At 40.8% G+C, this 19,883-nt stretch overlaps 1 protein-coding gene across 2 annotated transcripts in view; it reads left to right on the top strand.

The window, feature by feature from the left end:
* The window catches only part of LOC134343350 (transient receptor potential cation channel subfamily A member 1-like), a 125,674-nt gene that overhangs the window by 42,962 nt on the left and 62,829 nt on the right, over nt 1-19,883 (top strand). Inside the window, exons 6-10 of one of the 2 annotated variants that reach the window (XM_063042054.1) lie at nt 7,624-7,732; nt 7,823-7,968; nt 17,518-17,654; nt 17,774-17,822; nt 19,152-19,251. In XM_063042054.1, the coding sequence (XP_062898124.1) occupies nt 7,624-7,732; nt 7,823-7,968; nt 17,518-17,654; nt 17,774-17,822; nt 19,152-19,251 (541 nt within the window). Of the gene's footprint in view, nt 1-7,623; nt 7,733-7,822; nt 7,969-17,514; nt 17,655-17,773; nt 17,823-19,151; nt 19,252-19,883 lie in introns of both variants that reach the window. The other variant, XM_063042047.1, reaches the window with a different exon arrangement.

Genomic DNA, 19,883 nt, shown 5'->3' with positions numbered 1-19,883 from the left:
TTTAAGTACATGCTCTTCCTGTGCATACTGCTTTTCACATGACTAAATCAAACCATTGATCAACAGATGTTCAATAGAAAGCTATGATCATCTCTGTTCTTTACATTACTTCTCTTTGCTCTTATTCTTTCGGATCACTTTAATATACATTAGAATTATATACGTATTCTTTAAATGGCAAAGTCATGAATTTTAAGACACTGTGTAACCTTGCTCTGGGCTATGATGTCAGTTCTATTAATTTACTTCTCTGTGACTGTTATGGTCTGCCTCTTAAACTGATGAACCCTTGGCTTCATTTTGACAGCAAATTTTGATGTAGTGTTCTGCATATCCTTCATTATGATGCATTTATTAAAAACAGAAGAGCACTAGCATGTATGTTGGATTCGTAAAATATCACGGAAGGATTATAATGCAGTTATAGAATTATTTTCAATACTTCCTTGGAAGAGATCAATGTTTTCTGAAAATCCTTGCAGCCCTTTAAATTCTTACTGCACTGACAATTGCCCAATCTAAAAATAGTCACTTTCTCATGATCACAAAACCTCTTGCCAAAGAACAGATTTGAATATCCAAAAAGAAAGACTAGTGAAAATTCAGCCTGCAATTTAACCCTAGACAGTTCTTGCTGGAACCACTATATATATGAGTATCATATATATAGTTCATATACACTCCAGTAGCCAATTTATTAGGTACAGCGATACCCCTGCTTGGTAACGCAAATACCTAATCAGCCAATCATGTTGCAGCAACTCAATGCATAAGAGCATGCAGACGTGGTCAAGAGGTTCAGTTCAACACCTCATATACTGTCTAGGTAGTCTCCAGCCCCTTGGTATGAACATAGAATTCTCCAACTTCCGGTAATTCCCTCCCCCTCCCTTCCTCTATCCCTACTTCACTCTGCCCCCTCCCCCAGCTGCCTATCACCTCCCTCATGGTTCCGCCCCCTTCTACTATCCATTGTGTTTTCCCCTATTCCTTCTTCACCTTTCCTGCCTATCCCCTCCCTGCCTCCCCTCCCCCACCCCTTTATCTTTCCCCTTACTGGTTTTTCACCTGGAACCTACCAGCCTTCTCCTTCCCACCCTCCCCCACCTTCTTTATAGGGCCTCTGTTCTGGCCCGAAACATCAACTCATCGTTCCCACGGATGCTGCCCGACCTGCTGAGTTCCTCCAGCATGTTGTGAGTGTTGCCAAGAGGTTCAGTTGTTGTTCAGACCAAAAATCTAAATGGGGAAAAAAAGTGGTCTAAAACATGAGAAAATCTGCAGATGCTGGAAATCCAAGCAACACACAAAAATGCTGGAGGAACTCAGCAGGCCAGGCAGCATCCATGGAAAAGAGTAAACAGATGACGTCTCGGGCAGAGATCCTTCATCAGATCTGGGGTCTAAAAGTGATCTAATTGATTTGACCATAGAATATGCATAGGTGCCATAAGGGTTGGCTTGAGTAGCTCAGAAACTGCTGATCTGCTGGGATTTTCACACACAACAGTCTCTAGAGTTCACAGAGAATGGTGCGAACAACAAAAAACATCCAGTGAGCAGCAATTCTGTGGGCGAAAATGCCTTATTAATGAGAGAGGTCAGAGGAGGTTGGCCAGACTGGTTCAAGATGACAGGAAGGCAACATTAACTCAAATAACCACACATTAGATTAGATTAGATTATGAGGACACTCAGTCCTCGTTTATTGACATTTAGAACTGCCTGCATTAAAAAATGATACAATGTTCCTACGGTATGATATTACAGAAACACAAGACAGACCAAGACTAAAACTGGCAAAAAACACATAATTATAACATATAGTTACAACAGTGCAAAGCAATACTGTAATTTGATAAGAGCAGGACATGGGCACGGTAAAAAAATGTCTCAAAGTCCCGATAGCCCCAACATCTCACGCAGACGGTAGAAGGAAGAAACTCTCCCTGCCTTGAACCTCCAGCGCCGCAAACTTGCCAATGCAGCATCCTGGAAGCACCTGACCACAGTCTGACTCTGAGTCCGTTCGAAAACTTCGAGCCTCCGACCAGCCCTCCAACACCGAGCACCAAGCACCATCTCTGCCAAGCGCTTCGACCTCGGCCCCAGCTGCCGAGCAACAGGCAAAGCCGAGGATTTGGGGCCTTCCCCTCCGGAGATTTCGGATCACACAGTAGCAGCGGCAGCAAAGCAGGCATTTCAGAAGTTTCACCAGATGTTCCTCCGTTCTCTCACGTCTGCCCCCATCAGATCAGAATTGTGCACGACCTCCTACTTGACAGATTACAGATACTCATCACCGGAGAGGCCGCGCACGCAGCAGTAGGGTACAGAAGAGCATCTCTAAACATGTTAAACTTTGAAATGGCTAGAGCAGCAGAAGACCACACTGGGCTCCATTCCTGTACCTAAACGGTGGCCACCGAGTATGCTGTATATAAAATCCGCTATTCAGGTTGGAAGCTCCTTAGAACTTGTGTTTACAGAAACACTCCTTATAAGGATAAAGAAATATCATTGGGTGTATGTTATAGACCTCCTAATGCTAATGGTGATTTTAATAAGCAACTATCAAAATATTAAAAAAGCAAGTTCTGAAGTAATGTATTAGTTATGAATGACTTTAATTTCCCATATTAAAGTGGGAGAGCCCAGTGACTACTGAATTAAGCGAAAGTGAATTCATTGAGTTATTGAATGATTGTTATTTAACCCAGTATGTTAATGCACCAACAAGATGGGAGGCCCATCTACATTTGATATCCTGTCACAATCAGGATAGAATTTTGAGTACAGATTGTTGATTCTTTAGGAACAAGTGATCATAACATTGTTAGTCTTGAAGTGTTTTGGGAGTTTATCAGTGAAAATCAAAGCCATTAAATTGAATTTCAGAAAGGGAAAGTTTCTGCAGATGCGGCAAAGACTTCAGAAGGTAATCTGGAAGCAATGGCTTGATGTTGAATTGGTTGAGGAACAACGGGGTCGACTTCAACAGGTTATATATGCAGTGCAGGAAATGTTCACACCCAAGGCTGGCAGAAGCAAGAAAAACAATAGGTCAACTACATAGATGAATAAAGATATACATAAACATTATTGAAGAAATATCAGCTATATAAAGCATGCAAAAAAGAGTAATCATGTTAACTGTAGGGCATATGAAAATCTGAGAGCTATCATCAGTGTTGGGCTCAGTGGAGTTCAAGTCTAGAGATGTTCTCATTAAGCTGTATAATGCACTCGTGAGGCCACACTTTGAGTACTGTGTACAGCAGTGTACGTATTTTGTGAGGATGTGAAGGCACTGGAAAGAGTTCAGAGAAGGGTGACGAGACTCATTCCAGGTCTGCAGGGTATGAGCTCTGAAGAAAGATTGAAAGAATTAAATCTTTTTAGCCTAAGTAGATGTAGAATGAGAGGAGACAGAATAGAAGTGTTCAAAATCATTAAGGGTAAAATTAAGGTGGCTGCTAGCTGCTACTTCAAAATTAACCCTTCACCAAAGACACGCAGCCATAGGTGGAAACTGGCTCAGTGGAGATTTCAGACTAACATCAGGATGCATTTCTTTACACAGTGAGTTGTGGACACATGGAACAAACTATCTAGTTGTGTAGTTGAGAGTAGTACCATAGAGATTTTTAAATCTAAATTTGATAGTTATTTCAACAGACTAGGTGAATAGGAATTTGGCAAGTTCTGTTGGGCCGAATGGTCAGTTCTTGTCAAAAACTTTCTAATGTTCTACATGCTGACACATCCAAGATAGACTTGGGCTTCTTTTCTTGAAACTGCTTCCTTCTATTTGTCCACTCTTTCCTGTCCCCTATAGGTCTTTTCTCATTTAATGTTCAAATAGAGTCACAGAGAAGTACAGCACAGAAACAGGTCCTTCAGCTCATCCAGTCCACGTTGAATGCATTTAAACTACAAACTCCAATCGACCTACACCGGGACCATAGCCCTCCATATCCCTACTATCCACTAAATCCATTAAATAAGTCTATTATTTGCCTTATTTTCATTACATGGTTGTAGAAGGGTCATATTTTGCATGGAGGTCAGTGACCAGAGGTGTGCCTCAGGGATCTGTTCTGGGACCCTTACTCTTCGTGATATTTATAAATGACCTGGATGAGGAAGTGGAGGGATGGGTTAGTAAGTCTGCAGATGACACAAAGGTTGGAGGTGTTGTGGATAGTGTGGAGGGCTGTCAGAGGTTGCAGCGGGACATCGATAGGGTGCAAAACTGGGCTGAGAAGTGGCAGATGGAGTTCAACCCAGATAAGTGTGAGGTGGTTCATTTTGGTAGGTCAAATATGATGGCAGAATATAGTATTAATGGTAAGACTCTTGGCAGTGTGGAGGATCAGAGGGATCCTGGGGTCCGAGTCCACAGGACGCTCAAAGCAGCTGCGCAGGTTGACTCTGTGGTTAAGAAGGCATACAGCGTATTGGCCTTCATCAATCGTGGAATTGAGTTTAGGAGCCGAGAGGTAATGTTGCAGCTATATAGGACCCTGGTCAGACCCCACTTGGAGTACTGTGCTCAGTTCTGGTCACCTCACTACAGGAAGGATGTGGAAACCATAGAAAGGGTGCAGAGGAGATTTACAAGGATGTTACCTGGATTGGGGAGCATGCCTTATGAAAACAGGTTGAATGAACTCGGCCTTTTCTCCTTGGAGCAACGGAGGATGAGAGGTGACCTGATAGAGGTGTATAAGATGATGAGAAGCATTGATTGTGTGGATAGTCAGAGACTTTTTCCCAGGGATGAAATGGCTGCCACAAGAGGACACAGGTTTAAGGTGCTGGGGAGTAGGTACAGAGGAGATGTTAGGGGTAAGTTTTTTATGCAGAGAGTGGTGAGTGTGTGGAATGGGCTGCCGGCAACAGTGGTGGAGGCGGATACGATAGGGTCTTTTAAGAGACTTTTGGATAGGTACATGGAGCTTAGAAAAATAGAGGGCTATGGGTAACCCTAGTAATTTCTAAGGTAGGGACATGTTCGGCACAACTTTGTGGGCTGAAGGGCCTGTATTGTGCTGTAGGTTTTCTATGTTTTCTATATTTCTGTTAGTTAGTCTTAAGGGAATTAAGGGTTCTAGGGTAAAGGTAAGTAGGTGGAGATGAGCCATGGTCAGATCAGCCATGATCTTATTGAATGGCGGAGCAGGCTCAATGGGCCAGATGACCTATTCCAGCTATTTCTTATGTTATGTTCTTAATATATATCTTCCTGACATTTCCTGCTGTAACATCATAGAGAAAGTTTGTCACCTATGTAGCATATACTTTGGTGGCAAGAACTGTATTACAAATAGTTGCTTCCAAGAACCATTTGCTTCAGTTTAATACCCACATGACAGATATAACTTGTGATATGAATGCATATACAGCAGGTCTTATTTTCATCAAGCCATAAAAAAATCTGTTTCCTATGTTTGTGAGCACTCTATACTGAATTAACAAGTTGCAGGCACTTACAGACCCCAGCTGATTTGGTAGCACTCTGATCACTGAGGCAGAAACTCTATGGCATGTTCCAGTTCTGCTCTTGAGACTGAAGTACAACATGATTCATTACTGATGAAGAACTGCTTTAACAGATGTGCAGATGATAAACACAAGGGGTTCTGTAGATGCTGGAAATATTGACTGTTTATTCATTTCCATAGATGCCTGACCTGCAGACTTCCTCCAGCATTTTGTGTGTTGTTTTTAAGTATGCAGATGAGGTGACTAACTGTGTCCCAATGTACTCTCCCATGTGGAAATTTTGGAGAGGAGCTCAGTGTTAAACTTGGCACACTAGCCAAAATTAGCCTCTAAATTGACATCACTAATGTAATTATATGAAGGTGATTGTCAATTGTTGGGAGCTTCAATCTGAAATGCTGAAATCTGAAATCTGAATTTTCACTATTCACAGATGCTGCCTGATCTGCTGTGTATGTTTCAATATTTTTTTTGTTATTGTGTGTGGAGCTTTGTTATGTGAAATTGACTCTGGTGTCTCTTACATTGCAACAATGATTCATTAGGTTTAAGGTGCCATGCTAAATCCTGTGGTCCTGATAGGTGTTATAAAATCCAGATGAGTTCCTGAAAATTACCTTCTGTCACATCATTAATCAGATTAATAATCAGGGAAATCATCAACAGCGAGTTTTGCCTCTGGATCCGACCTAGCAGTTACCAAAACTGGAATTATCTTACACCCTGCTGATTTGTTCTTTGGACAAGGTTTAAGGGAAATACTTATTTTTTAAGAAGATCACATTATTGCTGAGAGATTTGAAAGGTCAATTCTCTGATCTCATTCGCACTTTATGTGGGAGCCATGTACCTGTTCTCTATCTGCTTTGTATTCTGTGTTGTGGGTTTCACATGTTTATTATGGTAACTGGCCACATGAGTGGGGCGTGGTAAAGGCAAAGGGAGGAAGTTACGTATCCTTGCTTATTTCAAAGCGGTTTGTGGTTTGGGACTGGCAGAGGTCGTATTTTTTGCTGACCCCTTAACATTGCTGAGTAATGCTTAGCTTACATGGCTATGATTAAGTTCATCGCTTCAAGATTGTATGTTTGCTAGTTACTAATAAAGGATCGAATAAAGGATTCAACTCTTTGGACCAATCATTTCACTGGAGCTAGCGGTGCGTCATGCGAGTATAACAACTTTGTAGCAGTTGTAGGCTAATGACAACTGTTTTGTTTTGGTTTTGCTGCTATACTTCATTTAATTCTCTTTTTACATCATGGTTTATCTGAATGATTGACAAGGAAGGAATAATATTGTTTTAAAGGTGCACATAATCCAAATGACAAGTTCACCATACTGACTTCCTTCATGTGAAAAAGGACTTTTAGGTTAATAAAAGTGAATAAATGAATGCAACTGTTAAAACAATGAATGTACACATTGAAAAGGCCAGCAGACTTACACCCTCTAGCTACAACACAAATTTCTTAGATAAATATTTCATATTTAAATTGAGTCCAACTTGAAAGGAAGGTCTGGTAATTTGGAACTCTCTGCCCACCTTTAGATTTTAGCTTCCAGTCTAGGATTAACATGTTTTGTTAGGTATGTTCACCAAGGTTGCTGGAGCCAACATGGTAATTGGAGGTTAATTGCAGGCTGGCCATGATATAACTGAAAGGTAGTGGAACTTCAAATGTGAAATAAAACCAGAAAACGCTGGAAATACGCAGCAAGTCTGGCATCATCTGTGGAAAGAGTTAACATTTCATGTCAGAGGCTTTTTTTCAGAACCTTAGTGTAAACAGTTTTCTTATTTTTTGCAAAGCTTGCTAAAAGTTAGAGAAACTGGACTTGCAAAATATAGCCAAAATATACTAAAGCTGATCTTGCTGATCTGTGTCCTATAAAATCTAGCATTCATATCAGAAGAAATATTATTAGCAACTAATTTGGACTAACCTGTATTTAAGACTAATGTTCTAAATCAGTGCCACAAAACTCTATGTGATGTTTAACTCAATTCTTATTGCTATGAAACTGGTTGTTAGGAGCAGTGCTCAGATTTATGTATCTAAATCATGTTTTCTGGAACCATAGTAAATTAACCGCTTGATTACCTCTTACAAGCTTAAGCACGGAGCATTGTTATGCAAAGAGAATAGACTGGGTCGTTTACCTATTCATGAAGCTGCATTTTCAGGAGCAACCAAGACATTGGAAATAATAATTCAGAAAGGTTGGTAAAAATGTTATTATAGAAGCATTTGCCTTTACTGCTTTAGCTACTGAATGTAAGCAGCGACTCACATGCTATTTGTTTTTCAAGGTGAGGAACATGGTTACTCTCGTGAAAAACATACTAATTGTCTTGATAAAGGACTGCATACTCCTCTTCATTTGGCTTTACTTGGTGGAAAAATTGAGACAATTAAAACCTGCATTGAAAATGGAGCAAAAATTGATTTACAAGAGGTATGTGTGAACCAAATGAGGACTAACGTGAACAAAATCTAAAAATAAATGTATGTTATGAGTAGGAAAAAGAAATCCTAATTGAGCAGATGAACCGTCAATATTTGAACTAGCATGCAATGTTTGAAGGATAACTCTTCATTAGAACCAGGACGCTCGACAATACGTATTGCACAAGCTGAAACTCATCTTTTATGATTTGTATTGCTCTTGCTGATTTTTTTTCTGAATATTAAGAATCAGATATAAAGAATCAATGTTTGGAAGAACAAGAGGAAGCATTAAGGATTAGAAGTTAATCCAGCAAAAACAATAAATTTAATTGACAGCTGCAGGAAATAAGACAAATGGAGATAAATAACATTGGACAACAGTCCTCAATTTGCTTCCTGAATACTTTTGGGTGCTTTTTTTGGATTTATCTCATTGAAACCTTTCGAATGTTGAAAGCCTAGACAGAGTAGATGTGGAAAGGATGTTCCCCATAGTGGGTGAGTCTAGGACAAGAGGGCACAGCCGCAGAATAGAGGGACGCCCTTTCAAAACAAAGATGCAGAGAAATTTCTTCAGCCAAGGGGTGGTGAATTTGTGGAATTTGTTGCCACATGCAGCTGTGGAGGCCAGGTCATTGGGTGTATTTAAGGCAAAGGTGGATAAATTCTTGATTGGACATGGCATCAAAGGTCACGGGGAGAAGGCCAGGAACTAGGGTTAAGGAGGAGATAGAAAAAAAGGATCGGCCATGATTGAATGGTGGAGCAGACTTGATGGGCCAGATGGCCTAATTCTGCTCTTCTGTCTTATGATCTTATGGTCTTATGGATTTTGGGTTGCTAGTTATGAAAATCACCAGGAAATTTCCCTATCATGCATCCTTTTTTAAAAATCACCTATAATTATTATTTCAGTTCATAATTCAAGTCAAAATAACTGATGCCAAAATTAAGGAAAACATTTTTGTTGGTCCACAAATCAAACAGGTCATCAATGACAGGCAGTTCAAAGAACATCTAGTGAGGCTGGAGAAAATCACATTTAAGGCATTCAAGGATGTTGATGAAAATGCTCTTGGCAACTAGAGAGCACCAAACTACATGCAGCTGGTTGACAACATGCTTCAAGCATACAAAACCATGAAGTGCAACATGTCAGTAAAGATTAAGTCCTTAAGATATAGCAGCAGAATTAAGCCATTCAGCCCTTCAAGTCCTCTCTGCCATTCCATCATGGCTGATCCTGGAACCCATTCAACCCCACACACCTGCCTTCTTGCCAGATCCTTTTATGCCTGACCAATCAGGAAGCTATCAATTTCCACCTTAAGTATACCCACGGACTTGGTCTCCAGTGCAGTCTGTGGCAGAGCATTCCACAGATTCACCACTCCCTGGCTAAAAAAATTCCTCCTTACCTCAGTTCTAAAAGGTTGCCCAGCAATTTTGAGGCTGAGCCCTCTAGTTCTGGATACCCCCACCATAGGAAACATCCTCTCCACATGCACCCTAAGTGGTCCTTTCAACATTCGGTAGGATTCAAGAGATACCCCCCCCCCGCCCCATCCATTCTTCTAAATTTCTGTAACTACAGGCCCAAAACTGCCAAATGCTCCTCATATGTTAACTCCTTCTTTCCCACAATCATCCCTGTGAACCTCCTGTGGATGCTCTCCAAAGACAACACCTCCTTTCTGAGATATGGGGCCCAAAATTGCTGACAATACTCCAAGTACGGCCTGACTAGTGTCTTATAAGGCCTCAGCAGTTTTTCCTTGCTTTTATCTTCTATTCCCCTTGAAATAAATGCCAACATTGCATTTGCCTTCTTTACCACAGACTCAACCTGCAAATTAACCTTCTGAGAGTCTTGCATGAGGACTCCTAAGGTCCTCTGCACCTCTGATGTTTGAATCTTCTCCCCTTTTAGATAATAGTCTGTACTATTGTTCCTTTTACCAAAATGCATTATCATACACTTCCCAACACTGATTTCCATCTGCCACTTATTTGCCTATTCTTCCAATTTGTCTAAGTCCTGTTGTGTTGCCACAAAGCTATCAATTCCATTATCTAAATCATTGACAAATAATGTGAAATGCAACGGTCCTAACACAGATCCCTGAGGAACACCACTAGTCACGACAGCCAACCAGAAAAGGCCCACTTTATTCCCACTCACTGCCTCTTGTCTGTCAGTCATTCTTCTAGCCATTCTATTATCTTTCCTGTCACACCACAGGAGTTTTCCTTGTTAAGCAGCCTCATGTGTGGCACCTTATCAAATGCCTCCTGAAAATCAAGTAAATGATATCCACTGCCTCTCCTTTGGCCACCCTGCTTGTAACTTCCTCGAAGAACTCAAACAGATTTGTCAGGCAAGATTTCCCTAGGCAGAAACCATGTTGACTTTGACTTATTTTATCATTAGTCTCCAAGTACACCCAAACCTCATCCTTAATAATAGACTTTCCCAAGTTAACTGGCCTATAATTTCCTTTCTTTTGCCTTACTCCCTTCCTAAAGAGTGTAGTGTCATTTGCAATCTTCCAGGCCTCTGGGACCATATGAGAATCAAGAGATTCTTGAAAGATCACCACCAATGCATCCGTTATCTCTTCAGCGACCACTTTCAGGACTCTGGGATATAGTCCATCTGGTCCAGGTGACTTATCCACCTTAAGACCTTAAGTGGCCCAGCACTTTTTCCTTTGTAATAGCAATGACATTCACTTCCACTCCCTGACACTCACAGACCTCTGAAACTCAGCTAGTGCCTTCCACAGTGAAGACAGATGCAAAGTACCCATTAATTCATCTGCCATTTCTTTGTCCACTATTACTACCTCACCAACATCACTTTCCAGTGGTCTAATATCAATTCTCACCTCCCGTTTATTCTTTATAACTGAAAAACTTTTAACATCCTGCTTTATAATATCCGCTACTTTGCCCTCATATTTCATATTTTCCCTTCTTATAGCTTTTTTAGTTGCCTTTTGTTGGATTTTAAAAGCTTCCCAATCATCCAATTTCCCACTTGCTTTTGCTACCTTATATTCCCTTTCCTTGGCATTTATGCATTCCTTAACTTCCATTGTCAGCCACGGTTACCTACCCCTGCCATTTGTGAACAACTTCCTCTGTGGGACAGATCTATCCTGTGGCTTGTGACCTACTCCCACAAACTTCAACCACCTCTGCTCTGTCGTCATCCTTGCCAGTATCCTCCTCCAATCCAGCTGGGCAAGCTGCTCTCTCATGCCTCTCCAATTCCATTCATTCCATTGCGATACTGATACATGTGACTTGTGCTCCTTCCTCTCAACTTGCAGTATCAATTATGATCACTGCCTCATAAGAGTTCCTTTATATCATGCTCCCTAATAAGATCTGGGTCATTACACAGCATCCAATCTTAAGATAACTTTTCCGTGAATAGGCTCAAGCACAAGCTGCTCTAAAAAGCCATCTCATAGGTATTCAGCAAATTCCTTCTCTTGTGATCCGACACCAACCTGATTTTCCCAATCCCTTTGCATATTGAACTCCCCTGTTACAACTGTGACACATCCTTTCCAGCTCCCTTTGCAACTTCAACCCCACATCTTGGCCATTATTTGGAGTGTATATATGATTCCTATAATGTTTTTTAACCCTTGCAGTTTCTTAATTCCACCCACAAAGATTCAATATTCTTTGACCCTATGTCACCTCCTTCTACCAACAGAGCCACAGCACCCCCTATGCCTTCCTGCCTGTCCTTTCGATACAAAGTATATCCTTTGATGTTGAGCTCTCAACTATAGCCTTCTTTCAGCCATGACTGAGTGATGTCCACAACATCATACCGACCAATCTCAAATTGCGCCGCAAGTTCGTCCACCTTATTCCCAGTGCTATGCGCATTTGAATACAACACCTTCAGTCCTGTCTTCTTTGCCCTTTTGAATTTTGCCACCTCATTCTACTCCTATCCTCACTGTCGCGTGGCACAGGCAGAAATCCCGAGATCACTACTCTTGACGTCCTGCTTCTCAGCTTCCTTCCTAGCTCCCTGTATTCTGTTTTCAGGACCTCCTTCCCTTTTCTACCCATGTTGCTGGTACGAATATGTACCACAACTTATTGCTGCTCATTCTCCCTCTTCAGGATATTGTGGATACGTTCAGAAACATTGTAGACACTGGCAGCTGGGAAGCAAACTACCATCCACGTTTCTTTTTCGCATCCACTTAATCGTCTATCTATCTCCTTAACTATAGAGTCCTCTGTTACTGCCTCCATCCTCTTTAGTTCCCTACACTGCCGAGCCATGGGGCCAGACTCAATGTCAGAGGCACAGCTGCAGTTGCTTCATCCAGCTAGGTCATCTCCCCCAACAGTACTCAAAATGAAGTGCTCAATGTTGAGGGGGGCAGCCAAAGGGGTGCTCTTCACTATCTGACTTCCTCCCCTCTCTCCCCTGACAATCGCCCATTTATCTGTCTCCTGTAGTCTTGAGTGATCACCTCCCTGTATCTCCCGTCTACTATCTCTTCACTTTCCCTAACAAGCCGAAGGTCATCGAGCTGCAGCTCCAGTTCCTTAACACATCTCTAAGGAGCTGCAGCTCGATGCACCTGGTGCAGATGTGGCCATCGATTCATTTTCTGCATTCCCATTTGGACTTCTTCCCTGCAAGTCGCCGCACTATCAGTGATGAGAATAGTGTAAGGTTTCACCAGAAGATTGTGGTCATGGAGAAATGGTATCAGGGCAACTGGAATCCATCAGTGCTGGCTGATTATTGTTGGACACTTAAGCGAGAAGTCTCAGGTTCTGAGCACAAATGAAAAACATATTTAGCTTAGCTGTACAATTACAAAGCGTCAGCACCGTTATAGAAACATAGAAAATAGGTGCAGGAGTAGGCCATTCGGCCCTTCGAGCCTGCACCGCCATTTATTATGATCATGGCTGATCCTCCAACTCAGAACCCCGCCCCAGCCTTCCCTCCATACCCCCGACCCCCGTAGCCACAAGGGCCATATCTAACTCCCTCTTAAATATAGCCAATGAACTGGCCTCAACTGTTTCCTGTGGCAGAGAATTCCACAGATTCACCACTCTCTGTGTGAAGAAGTTTTTCCTCATCTCGGTCCTAAAAGGCTTCCCCTCTATCCTCAAACTGTGGCCCCTCGTTCTGGACTTCCCCAACATCGGGAACAATCTTCCTGCATCTAGCCTGTCCAACCCCTTTAGGATCTTATACGTTTCAATCAGATCCCCCCTCAATCTTCTAAATTCCAACGAGTACAAGCCCAGTTCATCCAGTCTTTCTTCATATGAAAGTCCTGCCATCCCAGGAATCAATCTGGTGAACCTTCTTTGTACTCCCTCTATGGCAAGGATGTCTTTCCTCAGATTAGGGGACCAAAACTGCACACAATACTCCAGGTGTGGTCTCACCAAGGCCTTGTACAACTGCAGTAGTACCTCCCTGCTCCTGAACTCGAATCCTCTCGCTATAAATGCCAGCATACCATTCGCCTTTTTCATCGCCTGCTGTACCTGCATGCCCACTTTCAATGACTGGTGTATAATGACACCCAGGTCTCGTTGCACCTCCCCTTTTCCTAATCGGCCACCATTCAGATAATAATCTGTTTTCCTGCTTTTGCCACCAAAGTGGATAACTTCACATTTATCCACATTAAATTGCATCTGCCATGAATTTGCCCACTCACCTAACCTATCCAAGTCACCCTGCATCCTCTTTGCATCCTCCTCACAGCTAACACTGCCATCCAGCTTCGTGTCATCCGCAAACTTGGAGATGCTGCATTTAATTCCCTCATCCAAGTCATTAATATATATTGTAAACAACTGGGGTCCCAGCACTGAGCCTTGCGGTACCCCACTAGTCACCGCCTGCCATTCTGAAAAGGTCCCGTTTATTCCCACTCTTTGCTTCCTGTCTGCCAACCAATTCTCCACGCACATCAATACCTTACCCCCAATACCATGTGCTTTAAGTTTGCACACTAATCTCCTGTGTGGAACCTTGTCAAAAGCCTTTTGAAAATCCAAATATACCACATCCACTGGTTCTCCGCTATCCACTCTACTAGTTACATCCTCAAAAAATTCTACGAGATTCGTCAGACATGATTTTCCTTTCACAAATCCATGCTGACTTTGTCCAATCATTTCACCGCTTTCCAAATGTGCTGTTATCACATCCTTGATAACTGACTCCAGCAGTTTCCCCACCACCGACGTTAGGCTAACCGGTCTATAATTCCCCGGTTTCTCTCTCCCTCCTTTTTTAAAAAGTGGAGTTACATTAGCCACCCTCCAATCCTCAGGAACTAGTCCAGAATCTAACGAGTTTTGAAAAATTATCACTAATGCATCCACTATTTCTTGGGCTACTTCTTTAAGCACTCTAGAATGCAGACCATCTGGCCCTGGGGATTTATCTGCCTTCAATCCCTTCAATTTACCTAACACCACTTCCCTACTAACATGTATTTCGCTCAGTTCCTCCATCCCACTGGACCCTCTGTCCCCTACTATTTCTGGAAGATTATTTATGTCCTCCTTAGTGAAGACAGAACCAAAGTAATTATTCAATTGGTCTGCCATGTCCTTGCTCCCCATAATCAATTCACCTGTTTCTGTCTGCAGGGGACCTACATTTGTCTTTACCAGTCTTTTCCTTTTTACATATCTATAAAAGCTTGTACAGTCCGTTTTTAAGTTCCCTGCCAGTTTTCTCTCATAATCCTTTTTCCCCTTCCTAATTAAGCCCTTTGTCCTCCTCTGCTGAACTCTGAATTTCTCCCAGTCCTCAGGTGAGCCACTTTCTCTGGCTAATTTGTATGCTTCTTTGGAATTGATACTATCCCTAATTTCTCTTGTCAGCCACGGGTGCACTACCTTGCTTGATTTATTCTTTTGCCAAACTGGGATGAACAATTGTTGTAGTTCATCCATGCAACCTTTAAATGCTTGCCATTGCATATCCACCGTCAATCCTTTAAGTGTCATTTGCCAGTCTATCTTAGCTAATTCACGTCTCATACCTTCAAAGTTACCCCTCTTTGAGTTCAGAACCTTTGTTTCTGAATTAACTATGTCACTTTCCATCTTAATGAAGAATTCCACCATATTATGGTCACTCTTACCCAAGGGGCCTCTCACGACAAGATCGCTAATTAACCCTTCCTCATTGCTCAAAACCCAGTCCAGAATAGCCTGCTCTCTAGTTGATTCCTTGACATGTTGGTTCAAAAAACCATCCCGCATACATTCCAAGAAATCCTCTTCCTCAGCACCTTTACCAATTTGGTTCACCCAATCTACATGTAGATTGAAGTCACCCATTATAACTGCTGTTCCTTTATTGCACACATTTCTAATTTCCTGTTTAATACCATCTCCGACCTCACTACTACTGTTAGGTGGCCTGTACACAACTCCCACCAGCGTCTTCTGCCCCTTAGTGTTACGCAGCTCTACCCATATCGATTCCACATCTTCCCGGCTTATGTCCTTCCTTTCTATTGCGTTAATCTCTCCTTTAACCAGCAACGCCACCCCACCTCCCCTTCCTTCATGTCTATCCCTCCTGAATATTGAATATCCCTGAATGCATTAAATTCAATAAAAGTTAATTTCTTTTTTATCCAAATTCCTATGTGATGCAAGTATTCTAAAATTACATTTGTGTTCAGCTTCAAGTGGTCTATCATAAACAAAACATTTCTGAGGAAGCAACACTTCCAGAAAAAATTGTTGTCCAGTGTAATCAACAAAGATTTATGAATGAGAGAAAATGCAAGATTATGAAATTTAATTTCATACAGTACATGTATTACTCCAAATTTGCCACAATTGTAAAATGGTGGCATAATCCTGTTTTTATGGATAAGGTGTCAACGTTAAGCCAGCTGAAGGAGAACAGTTATAAGGAATATCCTGAGTTATCTGTTCAGTGTAGATTGTAATGTAACTGTGGGGAAGAGTGCATCAATTAGTGTAATAGAAGTGCAAGAGGAAATTTCAATGAAACACTTCTCCAGAAAGACCCCAGATACATACATAACTGCTAGTCTTCTTACATGATAACACATTAATTGCTTGTGAAAAACCTGGAAGATGGAGAGAGAAACTGATTAATCTTATTATTCAACATGTTTCTCATGGGAACCTATACAAAAGTGTGGCAATTGTGCAAGAGAAAGTTTCCCAGAAAAGTGAGTAATATTCCTTTCCTGAATGGTGTTCCTATTACTGGTCAGAAAACACCATGTGATAGAAAAATTGCTTTAATGAAGGAATGTGAAAATTCCACTGGAGTGGAAAAGCTTGTATAAAAATATTATTAGATGAAGATTGATTAGGGCTCGAAATAAATATGAAGAAATATGAAGGAGATATTTCAAAGAATATGGAATTTGAAGGTGTGCTGTGCAAATTATATAATCACAGTTCCTTGAAACATTTCAAAATTCATTAATAGCTTTTGAAGTAAGATGACAAGAAGGTCACAAAATAAGTAATTTTTTTGGCAACATTAACTTTAGGTTGAAATTTGACTCAGTTATAATCTTTCACCACGGAGACTGCCTTATCAGCCTGTAGTTATTTTCTTCTATGAAGGGATGGGGAAGAGCATAGTGTTGGAGGAAGGATGCATAGTTGTAGCTTCCTGTAAACTAGGCACTGACGTAAACAGGCTGCTGAATGGCGTCACAAAATTGAGCATGCTCAAGAATTGAATCCTTTCTAGTTTACATAGATTAGGATGATCAATGCATTATGGATGTCATTGATAGGACATTTCTACATATGGAAGTCAGCAACCCCATGATGAACTGAACGTCTCATGTGCTATTATGCATTTTCAGTAGTCAGTTTTCTGTTCCTTGTTTAATGTTGCAAAGATATTTTTTAAATGTCTGAGATTTAAAAATTTGTTTAGTGAACTAATCTTTCAGTTGCACACAGTTTGATTAGGGTGAGTCTGTGGTATCTGAATAAAGCAAAGGAATTGCCTCAGTAACTGTAAAATAAGAAGAAAACATATTTTAAAACTCTGGAAATAATTAAACGTAATTTCTTCAGCCTTACACTATTCTCTTGCATTTGGATTAGATGATGTGAAATCTAATCTGCTGCTTTTCCTGAAGTGCAGGAAAGACAGAGAAGCAGGAAGTTTGTCACACAGTGCCACTGGGTGGTAGAAGTCAGTACATACGTGAGCATTTTGCGGAGCTTGGCAGGTGAATGGTGGATAGCTTTAAACTGGGGCTCCGAACCTTTACTATGCAGAGGAAGAGCAGCAGTTGAAGGGTTAAGTGGTCAGTCAGCTAGTAGCAATCTGAAATCATACAAGTAATGGAAATTACTTCCAAGCATATTTCCATTGGAAAGTGATCCAGCACTGTGAGTATATCAGTAATACCGATGAAGTTTTTCCTCATAAATGATTTTCCATAATTGCTTAAAGTTTAAAGTTATTAAACTTCGTAACAGAATCAACATTATTTCTCTTTCTTATTAGCAGAAGGATAAATCAACTCCCCTTCACTTTGCCTGCTTGCAGGGGGCTTTTGAGGCTGTCAAGTTCATGCTTTCTAAGTACAAAGGAGAGAAAAACATACTTCATATTTTGGATGGTATTAAACAAACACCACTACACAAGTAAGATAAGACTAACTTAAAAGTGACTGTGCCTAGTTAAAGAATTCAATCTGTTCAATAACTTATGAGTGTCATTACAGATTTTTAATGAATAATGTGTATTTTTTTTTAACCTGAAGGGCTGCCACATATGATTCCTCAGAGCTAGTGGAGTACTTAATTGAACAGGTATTCTATCATCATTCGTCTAAACAATTACAAACGATAACTTTAATGAGCTCTATTCTGGATAGAGAATTAGATGAAAAATATTCTAAGAGCAAGGTAACCTTTCAAAAATGTGCCCCAGTGTCTGAGTCTAAATGAATCAACTATCAAGATAAACAAAGTGATTTCCTGTCTACGATGAATATCATGATCTTAGCTGCTCATATGATGTAAGTTTAACAATTAACTTCTATGGCCATAGATTTGGTGGCCAGAATTTGGTGGATTTCATGATCCAGTTAGGACTGGATGTACAAGATGAGAAGCATAGATCAAATGGATAATCAGAGACTTTTTTCCCCAGTGGCAAATAGAGGAGGCATAATTTTAAGTCGTTTGGAGCAAAGTATCAGCGGGATGTCAGAGGTACACAGAGATACATGAGTGGCATGGAACATCCTGCCAGCGTTAGTGGTAGAGGCAGGGCATTATGGACATATAGGAAAGTCTTAGATTGGCACACGGATGATAGGAAAATGGAGGCCTATATTGGAGGGATGGGTTAGATTGATCTTGGAATAGGTTAGAAGATCGGCACAATATCGTGTGTCGAAGATCCTGCACTGTGCTGTAATGTCCTATGTTCACGTCCATGCCTGGATATTAATGTTTATGATAATCATGTGAGAAAAGGATCATTTTAGCTCATTCCCCACACCACTGCACAGTGTTCTTGAGTAAAACCTCAGAGAGTGGTGCAGTGCTACCTTTTGGATGATATATTCATGTGAGATCGATGTGGAAGATGCAAGGCAGTTGTCAAAGAAGCAAATGTTACCCCTTCAGCTACACCACTAAAACAGAATTACTGATCATCATCACTTTGTTCTCTTAAGTGTCCTTGATCTGTACAAGTCAGTGCTGCTTCTCCTAAATGCAATAATGGCTAAACTTTAAAAATAAATTTGAAAATTGACCATAGATACCAGAAATCTGAAATGAGAATAGAAAATGATGAAAATGTTCATTATGTAAAGCAACTGCTATAGAAAGTGAAACACTAAGATGAAGGGTTGCAGAATTGAAATGTAGATTGTTTCTCCTTCCCACAGATGATACCTAACCTGTTGAGTGTTTCAGACATTTAGTGATTTTATTTTAAACTTTAGAAGTACTTCTTTCATTTCTTACAAATTCTAAAGCCATTAACTAGGCTATTTTGAGCAAGGGAAGCATATTTCCAGCAAGATACTCAAGCAGAACATATTTGTAAAGTCATTGGTTTATGTGCAAGTAAAAGAATACTAATTAATTCATGTGCAAGTAATTTTGGGGCTCTTTTAATTCCAGGGAGCGGATATGAATATGACTGACAGTGAATCTCGCACCCCACTTTTGTGGGCAACTTCACATGGAGCCTGGAATACAGTGAAAACTCTGGTGAAGAGAGGTCAGCTGCCTCTATTGTCCATTTCTTACAGCATTAGACTGATTTCTGCTGTTTTGTTATGTTTTCATGTGGCTGGATAGCAGTTTATCAAAACTTTATGAATTAACAGGAATCTTAATGCTGGATTTCTATAACCAGGGAGAGGCAGTAGCCTTCCACAAAAAAAATTCCTCTCATAACTTGAGCTGTTAATGGCAGATCTTTTTTCAGTCAAGTGTTGTTGGGCTATTTCTCATCCAAATAATGGGTGAGAATAATCTATATCCAAATAATGGGTGAGAATAATCTATATCCAAATAATGGGTGGCATAGTCTTGTCACAATCATTGTCCTTCAGAAACAGGATCTATTCTATTCTTTGCAAATTACATGCTTTTCCCTTTGCCTTTGCATGCTTTCTTGCCTTTGGATTTCCAAGACTACGATTAAGCTTGCAGAATGTTTGGTTCTGTATCATGGTAAATTCTGTTCTGAATACTTCCACATGAGCTTCAATTGTTTCACCAGAGAATCATTTCTCTGGTTTACTGTGGATAATCTGTCTCATCAGTAGAAGTCAGGTTAATGTGAAGCTAAAGAACTGGAAGTTCTCACACATTAAAAAGATGTGCTAATATGGAACTACATGGGAG

This window comes from Mobula hypostoma, chromosome 1 (assembly GCF_963921235.1).
Source record: "Mobula hypostoma chromosome 1, sMobHyp1.1, whole genome shotgun sequence".
Lineage (NCBI taxonomy): Eukaryota > Metazoa > Chordata > Chondrichthyes > Myliobatiformes > Myliobatidae > Mobula > Mobula hypostoma.
Note: the sequence above shows the minus strand (reverse complement) of the source record. Positions and strands in the feature narration are given on the sequence as shown.